This window comes from Balaenoptera ricei, chromosome 17 (genome assembly GCF_028023285.1).
Source record: "Balaenoptera ricei isolate mBalRic1 chromosome 17, mBalRic1.hap2, whole genome shotgun sequence".
NCBI lineage: Eukaryota > Metazoa > Chordata > Mammalia > Artiodactyla > Balaenopteridae > Balaenoptera > Balaenoptera ricei.
The window spans coordinates 42,109,527-42,124,200 of record NC_082655.1 but is presented as its reverse complement, the minus strand read 5'-3'; the positions used below and the strand labels follow the sequence as shown (position 1 = coordinate 42,124,200).

At 40.8% G+C, this 14,674-nt stretch overlaps 1 protein-coding gene across 1 annotated transcript in view; it reads right to left on the bottom strand.

The window, feature by feature from the left end:
* The window catches only part of RAD54B (RAD54 homolog B), a 112,243-nt gene extending 98,988 nt beyond the window's left edge, over window positions 1-13,255 (bottom strand). The window contains exons 1-2 of the mRNA XM_059901323.1: window positions 13,171-13,255; window positions 441-591 (exon numbers count right to left, since the gene is read on the bottom strand). Coding sequence (XP_059757306.1) covers window positions 441-575 — 135 coding nt within the window. The 5' untranslated portion in view covers window positions 576-591; window positions 13,171-13,255. The remainder of the gene's footprint in view (window positions 1-440; window positions 592-13,170) is intronic.
* Window positions 13,256-14,674: the final 1,419 nt, after the last annotated feature.

Below are 14,674 nucleotides of genomic sequence, written 5' to 3'. Positions count from 1 at the left end.
CTGTTTCAAGCACTTACTTTTTACAAGTATAAATGAAAGGAAGTGTCCAGAACAGTGATATAAAGCATTATTTATATGTTTTCCCTTTAAATTGCCTTATGTAAAGTTTTCACTTATTTATGTGGTACCTTTAAAAAGAACACTGATCAGAACAACTTTTTTTTTAACAAGAATCTCCACTCCTTCCCTTGCAGAGGTATTTTTCACTGTTACCAAAAGTTTATTTTACAGACCTAACCCAAGTTTATTTTATGTCGTTCCTTTAAAATATATATATTTAGTCATTATTTCTAAGGTTTTTAGAAGAATTTATCAGAGATACTGAAAATTCCTATAGGCATTAAGTATTATTACCTGTTTAAATGGCACTTTTTAAAAAAAAATACATGCTTCTCTAGATTATACTTCCTTTACTGTTTTGTTTTGTTTTGTTTTTTTACCTCAAATAATTTTATATCTGAATTCAGCTTTGTAACCTCTTCATTAGGACTTGGATTACTTCTTGCTGGCGGTATAAATTTTAGCTTTTTGAAGGGATTCCCTTGAAACTGACTTGGTGCTGCCGATCGTCTCATATTCAGCAGTATTAACCTGAAAAATACCCAAAACAAAAATGATTTAATCATAAGTCAGATTAGAATCACCTCCAAGTATATCATCACTACAATCACGACATCTTTAAAAATATAAGAGAATAAGCCTGTAAAAAGCCTTAGGAAACAAATTCAACAGCTGGTAACATTTTGTTTTCCATCACAAAAGGCTTCTGAAAAATATTTAAGATTTAAATTACATGGTGTAAACCTGAGCATATATTGTATCAATTTTGATAAAACTATAGATTAGATAATGATTATAAAGCCTTAAACTCAATTTAGATAGTAGTTTCAAAATCAAAAGAAACATAATTATTCACAGACATACATCGAGCATGTTGCTTTTTTTCTATTCCATTAATCCATAAACAGCATGAGGGTAGCAATCATTCTTGTTTTCTTCACCACTCTGTAAGCAGCTTCGACCACAAAGCCAGATACATTATAATCACTAAAGAATATTTTTGAATGAATGAATAAAATCCTGGCAATTAAAAGAACACATTTACAGTTCAGTTTCCTTTTAAAACAGTGGGATATTTTAAATATATAAATCATGAGACTAGAACCAGGTTTCCAAACTTTTGCTCAATATTATTTCCACCAGGAACAGGTGAGACAGATAAAAAAGGCAAGAACATTACATGCACACATCATGCTTCTGCAATGGATGGCAGTAAGCACTCTTATTCAAAGTAATCTCACAAAACACTACACAAGATATGGCATCAACAACGATGTACATGGCTACCAATATTATTTGTTTAATCCAGAAATTCCACTTCTGGGAATTTACCCTAAGGAATTACCAAAGATATACTCAAAGAATTATGTATAAAGGTAATCATGCCAATATTACTTATAGTAAGAGAAAAAAAGGAAATTTGAATATCCATAAGAAGGTACTAGATAAATAAGTTATGTCACATCCACAAAATGGAACACACTCTCTTCATACACCACTAAAATGGTGAGTAGTACTGCAGTTTCCCAAGCAAGCCATGTTCTCTTTTCCTCTAGGCCTTTGAACAAACTTTCCCCTCTACAGTGCTGGGAATGCCTTTATGCATTTTCCTTTGCCTGATTAATTCCAATTTATCCTTTAGGACTCTTAACTATGAGCCCTCTTTATCTCTGCTCAAAGACTGGATTAGAGACCCTTCCTATGTGTGCACTACCCAAGCACTTTTCACACTGTAATGAAACTACCTATTAATTCCCCCAAGCTGTAAACTCCTGGATCCGGCATGAAGTCTTACATTCCATTCATCACTATATTGCCAGTACCAACACAAGAAGGCATTCAGTATTTGTTATATAAATAATTCTACAGCCATTAATGGGGAAAATATCACATTTTAAAAGAATGTTTAGGGACTTCCCTGGTGGCACAGTGGATAAGACTCTGCGCTCCCAATGCAGGGGGCCCAGGTTCGATCAATGGTCAGGTAACTAGATCCCAAACGCATGCTGCAACTAAGAGTTTGCATGCCACAACTTAGGAGCCCACCTGCTGCAACTAAGACCCAGTGCAACCAAATAAATAAATAAACATTAAAAAAATAATTAGGGCTTCCCTGGTGGCGCAGTGGTTGAGAATCTGCCTGCCAATGCAGGGGACACGGGTTCGAGCCCTGGTCTGGGAAGATCCCACATGCCGCGGAGCAACTGAGCCCGTGAGCCACAGCTGCTGAGCCTGCGCGTCTGGAGCCTGTGCCCAGCAACGGGAGGGGCCGCGATAGTGAAAGGCCCGCGCACCGCGATGAAGAGTGGCCCCTGCTTGCCACAACTAGAGAAAGCCCTCACATGAAACGAAGACCCAACACAGCCAAAAATAAATAAAATAAATGAATAAATAAAGTAGCTATTAATTTAAAAAAATAATAATAATAATAATTAAAAACTGGTATCAAAAATACTTCCAAGTTAATAATAAAAAATAAGTCCTTAAATTAAAAAAAAAAAGAATGTTTAATGAGAAATGTTTTTTATATATCAAATAAAAAATGGCTACAAAAAGCTATTTTAGCAAGGTTGCAAGATACCAGGTTAATATCCAAAAGTCAACTGTCTTCCAACATACCAGCAATGAATAAGTGGAATCTGAAATTAAAAACACAATACCATTTACATCAGCACCTCATAAAAATGAAACACTTAAGTGTAATCTAACAAAACATGTATAAGATCTATATGGGGAAAAATCAAAAGATTTTGGCTGTGAAATCTGATTTCGCTGAGCAAAATCAAAGAACTAAATAAATGGAGAGATATTCCATGTTCATGGATAGAAAGACTAAATATTGTTAAGATGTCAGTTTTTCTCAACTTTATAGATTCAATACCATCCCAACTAAAATCCCAGCAAGTTATTTTGTGGATATCAACACACTGATTCTAAAGTTTATATGGAGAGGCAAATGACCCAGAATAGCCAACACAATATGGAAAGAAGAGAACAAAGAGAACTGACACTACCTGACTTTAAGACTTAACATACAGCTACAGTAATCAAGACAGTGTGGTATTGGTGAAATAGACAAATGAATCAATAGAATAGAACAGAGAGCCAGAAACAGACCCACATAAAGACAGTCTTTGACAAAGGAGCAAAGGCAATACGATGGAGCAAAGACAGTGTCTTCCACAAATGGTGCTGAGACAACTGGACATTCACATCAAAGAAAATGAATCTAGAAACAGACTTTACACCCTTCACAAAAATTAACTCAAAATGAATCAGAGGCTTACATGTAAAACGCAAAGCTATAAAACTCCTAGAAGATAATATAGAAGAAAATCCAGATGATCTTGGGTATGGTGATGACTTTTTAACTACAACACCAAAGGCACAATCCATGAAAGATGATAATTGATAAGCTGGACTTCATTAAAATTAAACACTTCTGCTCTGAAAAAAGGCAATGTCAAGGGAATGAAAAGACAAGCCACAGACTGGGAAAAAATATCTGCAAAAGGTGCATCTGATAAAGGACTATTATCCAAAACGTACAAAGAAATTTTAAAACTCAACAATAAGAAAACAACCCAGTTAAAAAGTGGGCCAAAGACCTTAAAAGACATATCACAAAAGATATACAGATAGCAAATAAGCACATGGAAAGATGCTCCACATCATATGTCACCAAGAATGAAGAAAATCCAGAACACTGACAACACCAAATGCTGTTGAGGATGTGGAGCAGTAGGAATTTTTGTTCATTGCTGGTGGGAATGCAAAACGGTACAGCCACTTTGGAAAACACTTTAGCACTTTCTTGCAAAACTGAACATACTTTTAACATAGGATAACTCCTTTCAACAAAGAGTTAAAAATTTATGTCCACACAAAAACTTGCATACAAATGTTTATAGCAACTTTATTCATAATTGCCAAACTTGAAAGCAACCAAGCATTCAGTAGGTGAATGGATAAATAAACTGTGGTATATCCAGACCATGGAATGTTATTCCACACTTCAAAAAAAAAAAAGCTGTCAAGCCATGAAAAGACATGGAGGAACCAAAAATGCATATTACTAAATGAAAGAAGCAATCTGAAAAGGCTACATACTGTATGATTCCAACAATGTGACATCCTGAAAAACTATGGAGGCAAAACCATGGAGACAGTAAAAAGATCAGTGGTTGCCAAGGGTTAGGGGAGGGGCAGGGATGCAAAGGCAGAGCACAGAATTTTTTAAGGCAATGAAAATATTCTGTATAATGCCCTAATGATGGATACATGTCATTATATATTTGTCCAAATCCACAGAATGTAGAATGCCAAGAATGGATACTATTGTAAACTATGGACTTTGGGTGCTTATGTGTGTCAACTGTAACGAATGTACCATTCTGGTGAGGGATGCTGATAATGAGGGAAGGCAGGGGTATATGGGAAATCTCCACCTTCCCCTCAACTCTGCTGTAAACCTAAAACTGCTCTAAAAATAATGTTTTAATTTCACAAATGGCTACCAAACATGTTCAGCATCATTCCAATTTTATAAAACAAAAAAATAGACAAAAAAATAGTATGTGTGTTTGTACTTTTTAAAAGTCTAGAAAGCAAGGGGGCATGAGGAACTTTTCGGGGTGACTGAGATAACCTGCATCAGATTGTAGTGTGATTACAAGTTTGTCAAAACTCATCTAAGTATACGCATTGAATTATAAACTGTAAATTACACATCTATAAAGATTTTTAAGACTAGAAAAACACATGCCACAACATTAACACTATGTCTAGATGTTAGAATTACCAGTAATTTTTAAATTTCTTCTGAGTTCTTTCCTATGTATTTCCAATTTTCTACAAAAAAAAAAAAAAGAACTGCAGCCAATTAAGCTGTGACACGCCATCACTGATGGTTAGACATTTCCCAATTACAGCAACTTAAAAATGATGACATACATGAGTATTCGATAAATAACCAGGCTTTATATAGTTTGAGGGATTAGTAGTGGTGTAAGAATTAATAAACAGAAACCTCAATTAAAATACAGACCAGAGGGCTTCCCTGGTGCCGCAGTGGTTAAGAATCCGCCTGCCAATGCAGAGGACACAGGTCCAAGCCCTAGTCAGGGAAGATCCCACATGCCATGGAGCAACTAAGCCCATGTGCCACAACTACTGAGCCCATGTGCCACAACTACTGAAGCCCACGCGCCTAGAGCCTGCGCTCTGCAACAAGAGAAGCCACCACAATAAGAACCCCACACACCACAATGAAAAGTAGCCCTTGCTGGCCGCAACTAGAGAAAGCCCGCACTCAGCAACAAAGACCCAACACAGCCAAAAATAAAAATAAATATAATTAGGGCTTCCCTGGTGGCGCAGTGGTTGAGAATCTGCCTGCCAATGCAGGGGACACGGGTTCGTGCCCTGGTCTGGGAAGATCCCACATGCCGCAGAGCAACTGAGCCCGTGAGCCACAACTACTGAGCCTGCGCGTCTGGAGCCTGTGCTCCACAACAAGAGAGGCCACAATAGTGAGAGGCCCGTGCATCGTGATGAACAGTGGCCCCTGCTTGCCACAACTAGAAAAAGCCCTCACACAGAAATGAAGACCCAACACAGCCAAAAAAAATAAAATAAAATAAATTAAAATAAATATAATTAATTAATTAATTAAAAAAAAAAATACAGACCAGAGGCCAGACAGGGACGCTCTCACGCTATATGATGATAGCAGAGACCCAACAGGAAGAAGAAAGAGTCCTCTTCTTGCCTGCAAGAGCTCAGCCAATAAGACTGTCACAACTCAGCCAATGAAAAGCCACTACTGGGACTTCCCCGGTGGTCCACTGGTGGTCCACTTCCACTGCAGGGGGCACGGTGTGACCCCACCTCCCCCCAAAAAAGAAAAGTCACTATACCTCAAACTCTCAATTCCTCCAATGGACTCTGTTTACAATAGCCCTCTTAACTTCCTTTCCCCCCCCCTCTATAAAAGTGCTCTCCTCTCCTTGTTGTGCAGGATTTGCACTTGGCTCACCATGGTTCCAGACCGCAAATTGCAATTTTTTGCCCATCCCGAGTAAACCCATTTTTGCTGGAGAAATAACTGGCAGTCTATTTGCTTAAAGTCAACATTTTGGTGGCCCAGACTGGGATCCAGAGAAGACCCCTGATGACTTCAAGGCTGGTGAGCAAACAAATGCAGTACCCACACAGAGTCCATTGATGCCCACTGCTTTTCTTCCTAACCCTGAGATTCAAGAGTAAGTCTTTCTCCTGGATCTGAGCTTCCACCCTCTTTGTGTTTTGAAGCTCTCTAGGTTTTATTCGGGATCTATTTTAAGGGCCCATTCTTTCTATTTAAGGCCTTGTTCTGTCTGTGAGTACTCATTTGGCACTTGGCCTGACACCTTTAAAAATCAGGCTGTTTCAACTATAACTGCACTAGCCTTCGGCCTGATTCCTTGTGGAACAGGGGCTGTTTCACTGGAAATGTGCCGGTTCAGCCTTTGGCCAGATTCCTTTTGAAATGGGCTGTTCTGGTGGAACTGCACTGTTAAACCTTCGGGCTCATTCCTGCAGAACTAGGCTGTTTCACTAGAGCTTTGCTGAGCTGCCTTTGGCTTGGCTCCTGCATGGCTGAGCCACTGATAAAAGCAACAACATCAACATCATAAAGGACTTCCCTGGTGGCGCAGTGGTTAAGAATCCCCCTGCCAATGCAGAGGACACTGGTTCAAGCCCTGGTCTGGGAAGATCCCACAGGCTACAGAGCAACTAAGCCCGTGTGCCACAACTACTGAGCCTGCGCTCTAGAGCCCACGAGCCACAACTACTGAGCCCGCGTGCCACAACTACTGAAGCTCACGCACCTAGAGCCTGTGCTCCACGACAAGAGAAGCCACAGCAATGAGAAGCCCGTGCACTGCAATGAACAGTAGCTCCCGCTCGCCGCAAGTAGAGAAAGCCTGCGCGCAGCAACGAAGACCCAACACAGCAATATATAAATAAATAAATAAATAGCTAGCTTCTGGTGAAATCAACAACTCAGGGTTTTACTGAGAGTCCTCCTTATTCCTCATAAATCCTAAGGTCTGATCTGGATGATATAAAGTTCCCTACAGGTTCTACTTTGCTGTAATATGTGAATGATTTGCTTCTTTGCTCTCCTTCTCAAGCCACCTCACTGGAAGAAAGCAACCACTTGCTAAAGCTTTTAGCCTTAAAGGGACATAAGATCACCAAGGAAAAATCGCAGCTTGCCCAAACCCAGGTTCAAAATTTAGGGCATCTGATATCAGAACAAGGGCTCCACATAGATCCAGATAGCCTTCACAGCGTCCAAAGTTTCCCAAAACCCAAAACTAAGTGTCAACTGTGAGGTTTTCTCAAGCTAGTTGGTTATCACTCTGATAACACTCTAAATTTCTCTCTTATGGCCAATCCTCTGTATGTTTTACTAAAGAACAACCCGGAACCAATGTCATGGGAAGAACCAGACAAGAGAGTCTTTAAGGTCTTAAACAAGGGTTTGATGAACCCACCTGCCCTTGGGCATCCCAATTATCAGATTCCTCTTTTCCTTTCTGTATATGAAAAGGAAGGAAATGCCCTTGCAGTACTCATCCAAAAACACAGGGACCACCATCAACCCATAGGGTATTACAGCCATTACTGCCACTGCCCTTTTGATTAGGACCACAAAGAAAAAAGTTGTGGGATCCCCTTTAACCATTTTTGTACCTCATGCAGTAGAAATCCTCCTAAAGTCTCATCACATTCAACATTTCTCAGTCAGCTGCCTCACCTCCTTTTGTTAACCACTCCTTACATAACACTTTTACAGTGTAATAACCTGACACACGTTACTCTTCTCCCCTCTGTCAGCAAAGTCCCTCATGACTGCTTAAGGATGAGGGATCATCTCCTGAATCCTTGTGAATGATCTGCAGGAAATTCCTTTGGGTAACACTGACATCTTACGGTTCACTGATGGTTGAGAGAGTGACAATATTGCAACTCCTTTTGACAGTGCTGGGGCAGCACCTTTACTACTTCAGCCCAACAAGCTGAATTATATACTCTTACATGGGCTTGTACTTTAGCCAAGGGGAAAACTGTAAATATTTATACTGATAGTCAATATGCTTTCAGAGTAGCTCATGATTTTGGAACGCTGTGAAAGCAATGTGGCTTCCTTACTTCCAGCAGAAATAAAATTTTAAATGGCTCCTATGTTCAGGAGTTATTGGATGCATTATTTTTACCTGCCACATTAGCCATTATTAAGATTCTGTTAAACCTGACTCTCTGGAAGCTAAGGGAAATCACCCAGCTGACATTTCCACAAGGAATGCTGCCCTTAAAGGAACCAATGGCAGCCAAACGTTTCTCATGGTCCAAACGGATATTCTCCCAAATGGCAACTTAGAAAAACTGGCTAGACAAGCCCAACAATGGGCCTCAGAAAAGGAAAAACAAGATTGGAAATTCAACAATTGACGGCTTGATAAAAAGAGAAAGCTCTGGTTTAGACCAGATAACAACCCAGACTACTGGAGACTCTAAAATTCCCACTCCTAACCACTGTACATGCATTAAACCACTGGTCTACTGACAAAACGATGGCATTCATGAATCGATATTTGTGGGGAAATATTAACAAGGCTGCAAAAAAGTGCCTACCTCACTTGTCCCACTTGTCCAAAATACAACCCAGGGAACCTGTTGGTACTGCTCACAGATATTTTAAACTGGCCACTGGACCATTTGAGGTCTGGCAAATGGATCTCACACAACTTCCTTCATCTCAAGGATATGAACATGTTCTAGTCATGGTCTGTACATTTTCACACCAGACTGAAGTCTTCCCTTACAGATAAGTTACCACCTCTTCTGTGGCTAAAGCCTTTTTGGAAAAGATTGCCCCAACCTCAAACTTCAAAATATTTGAGCAACCCATTTTACTCATCAGGCACTTCAACAAGTCTGCACTGTCTGGCCAGTTCTACAGCACTTTCATTGCACTTACCACCCTCAATGCTCTCGTTTAGTCGAACACACTAACGGCATTATTAAGACTCAACTGACAAAATTTGTAGAGGCCCTCCAAATACCTTGGCCAAAAGCATTGCCATTGGTCCTTCTAAATCTCACATCTACCCCTTTTGGAACTCATAAACTCTCACCCTTTGAGAGTCACAGGACTCTCAAGGCACTTGGCTCTTCTGAACACAACTAATAAAAGAAGAGATAGTCCAATAATGCAAAGGCCAAATTGCTTCTATTAAAAATAACAATGAAAAAAAAAAAAAAAAAAAAATAACAATGTTTTGGTAGAGCAATCTTTCCACAGTGCACTCTCAGGAAGTGAAGACCTTAACCATCACACTTTGTGACCTGGAGATTTCATCTATTAGAAAATACGCCTCCAGAAGAACTCTCTTCAACCTCAATGGAAAGCCCCCTATCAGGTAATACTACCCAACCAATGTGCCGCCAAACTCCAGGGGACACTTGGATTCACGTGACATATCCAAAGAAAGCACCAAACCCTGACTGGACAGCACATCATCTGGTGACCCAAAAGTAAAGATTTCCCAGAACTGAAGCAGATGACATCTGATGAGACAGCTTTCCAAGGATATCCAAACCAGGCGTGTTGGAAATTTGTCTGCCACACCTTTGTTGATGACATAACACTTCAGATGATCTTCAATGTCTAAAATCTTGATGACATATGGACTTTAGATAAAAAGTGCCTGAGAGTTCTTTCTCCTACTCCTCCTTGTTACTCAAATGTGACCTCAATAGTTTTCCAATCTGTGCATTTTCCCCTCCAACAAGGGACACTTCACCCAGGAAAGGCCCTTCCTGGCATTAAGGGACAGAAAGCTGCTGAAACTGGAAAACCTGACTCTTGATCAGTGATGCATTCAGAGAAAGACCTTGATCAAAAGGGGAAAATGTAAAAATTAATAAACAGAAACCTCAATTATAACAGAGTTAGGAGGCAAGAAGAGCGAGCTCTCATGCCCTATGAGACAACAGAGCCCAACAGGAAGAAGAAAGAGCTCCTCTTCTTGCTTGGCAAGAGCTCAGCCAATAAAAAGCCATGATACTTCAAATTCTCAATTCCTCCATTGAACTCTTTGTTTACCATAGCCCTTTAAATTTCCTTTCCCTGGGCTTCCCTGGTGGCACAGTGGTTAAGAATCTGCCTGCCAATACAAGGGACACGGGTTCGAGCCCTGGTCTGGGAAGATCCCACATGCCATGGGGCAACTAAGCCCGTGTGCCACAACTACTGAGCCTGTGCTGTAGAGCCCGTGAGCCACAACCACTGAGCCCGTGTGCTGCAACAACTGAAGCCCGCACGCTCTAGGGCTCGTGCTCTGCAACAAGAGAAGCCACCACAATGAGAAGCCCACGCACCGCAACGAAGTGTAGCTCCCACTCGCCGCAACTAGAGAAAGTCCGCGCGCAGCAACAAAGACCCAAAGCAGCCAATAAATAAACAAATAAATAGAAAATAAATAAATAAATAAATAAATAAATTTCCTTTCCCCGCTATAAAAGAAGTCTTCTCTCTCTGTTGTGCAGGACTTGCATGTGGCTCACCGTCGTTGCAGACTCTGAATTACAGTTCTTTGCTTATCCTGAATAAACCCATTTTTGCTAGAGAATTAACTTGCAGTCTATTTGTTTAAGGTCAACAAAGGGCAAAACAGATCTCTATTAGCACAATCTTACATCAAATTATTATATAGATTGTTCGTGATTATTTGTTTACTTTAGAAGCAGTATTTACTAGTAGCAATAGTCAGCACAGATTCTTTCCAAACAAGTCATGCCAGAATAACCTCATCAACCTCATTTCCTTTTTATAATAGGTCAGCAGAATATTACATGTCTCTAGAAATGTAACTGAAATAAATTTGAAATTGACAAAAGCTAACTGCAACAAGATGACTTAAAAACAGGTAAATGTTAGGCCTTGCATTTAGACTCAGTTACTCAGTCAAATGAAACAGAACAATGGGAAGTTCAGATGAAAAACTCAAGGCCTTTAGACAACCACAGCTCAACTGAAATAAAATAATGATGAGTCCACTTAACGTAATAAATTCTAGATATCATTAATAAAAATGATGTCCAGGGATTTCCCTGGTGGCGCAGTGGTTAAGAATCTGCCTGCCAATGCAGGGTACACAGGTTCTAAGCCCTGGTCCGGGAAGATCCCACATGCTGCGGAGCAACTATACCCGTGCACCACAACTACTGAGCCTGTGCTCTAGAGCCCGTGAGCCACAACTACTGAGTCTGCGTGCCACAACTACTGAAGCCCGCGTGCCTAGCAACACGCGCAGCAACAAAGACCCAACACAGCCAAAAATAAAAATATATTAATTAAAATTTTTAAAAAAAAATGATGTCCACATCATGAAATGTAATAGGTTCCATTCTCTACATTTAGTCAGACCCACCTGCAGACTGACACCTTTTTAAAAGGAACACTAGAAAAATACAGTAACTAGAAACTTTGGGCAAGCTATTTAAACGCTCTGTATATCAACTTCCTCATTTATAAAATAAAGAGAACAGACTAGCTGCTAAAACTTCTTTCAACACTAAATTCTAAGAATCACTACCTTAAACCCTTAAACTTTTCTACATCTAATACACAATGTCTAATTTTTCGACCCTTCTATTTAACCTGTAAACTAAAGAAAATAATAATGAACTTGAGTATGCAGGCGTGTGAGAAGCAGCACAGGGCACTCTGGAGCCAGCCTGCCTTGTCTCGATTTCTAGCTCTGCCATTTATGTATGACCTTAGGCATCCATCAAGCCATTTAACTTGTTGATGCATTTCAAAGTAAACTGCAGACATCAGTATATTTCCCCCTAAATGCTTCTGGATCCTTATTACTTCTTAAATTAGTGCTATTTGAGCCCTCTTCCCAGGCCCTAAAAATAACGCCCATCTGGCAGCCCTACTGTGATGCTCCAACATCTGTTACACTCTTAACACCTACTGCTTCTGTTCTCCCAAGTAAAATGGCAAATCCAGGCTGATGACACATCAGAAGGCCTACAGCACTTGGCAATTTAATACACTGTACTGTGTAATAATTAAGAAGACAGTTTTGGAGGCAAATGCCTGAATATAAATCTGGACTGACACTTCCAAGCATGTGATCTTGCACAGTTTACATAACCTCTTTGTGTCTCCCTTTCCTCATCTATGACAGGCGGTACAACAATAATTACTCATAAGATTGTTGGGAGGATTAAATGAAATACTTAAAGTACTTAGAACAAAATTTGACACACAGTAAGCACTCAATGTTACCTGTAATATTACTATCTATGATAATCATTATTAGATGTTTAATACATAAGGTCCTATGAGAGCAGAGTTTCCGCGAGGGGGGATAGCAAAGGATGAAGTTCGACAAAGGGGATTATGACCATAATCTGTGGATTCGCTTTGGCTTTGAAGGGGGGATGGGGTGCAACCATCAAACCTCTAGGATGAAAAAAAAAAAATCTCTAGGATGCAAGAATGCAAATAAAACAGTCAAGAACCAGCTACGCACCTCCCCCTGCTGTTTCTGCTTTTCGCCTTCCAACTACATTAGGAAGTAGTTATTTCGCTTCGTGGCTTAGGTCGCTCCTTTGATTTTGTGGCCCCGCTAAACCGGCCTACAGAAATCTTCCGTTACTTACTATTAATTAATACCGTGCAGGAGAGTGGAGATTAGTCCTGGGGAAAGAAACCCAAGCGCCACAGAAGCCGAGCGGGCTGACCGCAGTGCGGGCGCGGAAGCACCACCGCCCGGAGTCGCCTCTCGCGTCGGCCTCCCCACCACAAACACACCCCCGCGGCGCGCCCTCCGCCACCAGCCACCCCACGGCCAGCAGCGAAGGCGCCCCTCACACTTGAGACCCCTCCGCGCTCCCAGACCCGCAGGAGGCGGCCACAGGAGCTCCGCCGTCTTCCTTCCTTCCTCCGTCGGAGGCCTGCTCCCGCGCCTCTCCCCTCTTTGCCCCACACAAGTCTACAGGCTGTCGCAGCCTCACAAGCCTCCCCCTCCTGGGACGCACCAGAGAGGTTCCGAAGGAAGCTGCGCCACCAGCCAGGAGGAACCGGGGGAGACAGCGCTCCCTCAACGCCAGAGCAACTCAAGGTTCCCGCCTCAGCGCTGCCAATTGCGGACGAGCTCATCGCGCGTGCGCACTACCTTCCTTCCGCAGATCCCCGTCCAGCTCGACTCTGATTGGACGACCTTATCGAATCACTGCGCAAGTGCTTTTGCGTTTCTCCTTGAGCTCTTCCAAGTTTGCTTCGGGATTATGGTTCAATTCGAAAAATATTTATTTGCTGCCTACGGTCAGACATGATGTTCATGCTGAGGCTACAGACCACATCCTAGGACAGATGAGGCATATTTCTTAAATCTGAGAACATCTACATGGATATGTTTGTGCAGTTTGATGGTCCGTCTGCATTGTAAAAATATAAAAATATAATGGATTTTTACCATATAGCTCCTAAATTATGCCGCATTTTAGGAATGAGGTAATTTCAACGACTTTGTTAATATGTTCCTTTTAGGTACCCAGCCGAAATAAGTGAACTGACGTTTTAAAATTGGTCCAACACCTTTTAATATGGTGACTAGTTAGAAATACATAGGTCGTGGGCCCTTTAATGTAAAAGTATCCCCAAACCAGGTCACGGTCTGTTAATATGTAGAAAAATATTCCGGTTTGAACAAAACACTTAAAAACGTGTGAATACAATAATTTTCATCATTTAGCATGATTTTCAAAAGCCATTAACTCTAAAAATACGTGAAGAATTACAGTATTAAATCTTACCAAATTGTAGTAGAGTAGCTTTTTTATATAATAAATTGTTATAATTTTTTGGACTTTATTTTGGTAAAATCAGTGAGGAAGTGGTAGCTGAAGCAGAGTGAGTTCAGAGAATAGTAGATGAGGTCAAAGAGATAACAAGGAGGGGGAAAATCATGTAGAAACTTGTGGCTTTTATTCTGAAATGGGAGGGTTTTGAGCTGTTAGGAGACTGTTTACATAATTGAGACGAGAAACAATGGTGGCTTAGCCCGGGTGGCTGCAGCAGAGGCGGTAACATTTGGAGTCAAGTTATGTTTTGAAGGTAGAAGCCAGATCAGAGGTAGAGTGTGAGAGAAAAAGAGCAGATAAGAATGACTAAGGTTTTTGGCCTGAGAAACTAGAACCATGGAGTTGCCATTTATTGAGAAAAAGAAAATAGCAGAGGAGTAGTTACCATGAAGGGAATATCTAGAGCTCAATGTGGGTACATCAAATTTGAGGTGCTTACTAGGCAATGGTGGAGATGTCAAGATGCAAATCTGGGGCATCACAGGAGAGGTCTAGGTTGGAAATTTAGAGGAATCAGCATGTAGAGGTGCTATTTAAAGCCATGACCCCAAGAACAAAAAATTTTAAAAACAGACAAATAAAATAAAGCCATGACTCTGAATGAGAACAAGATAGTGAATATAGTTTAAAAAAAAAAAAAAAAAAAATCTTCATCCTGGGGAATTCCCTAGCGGTCCAG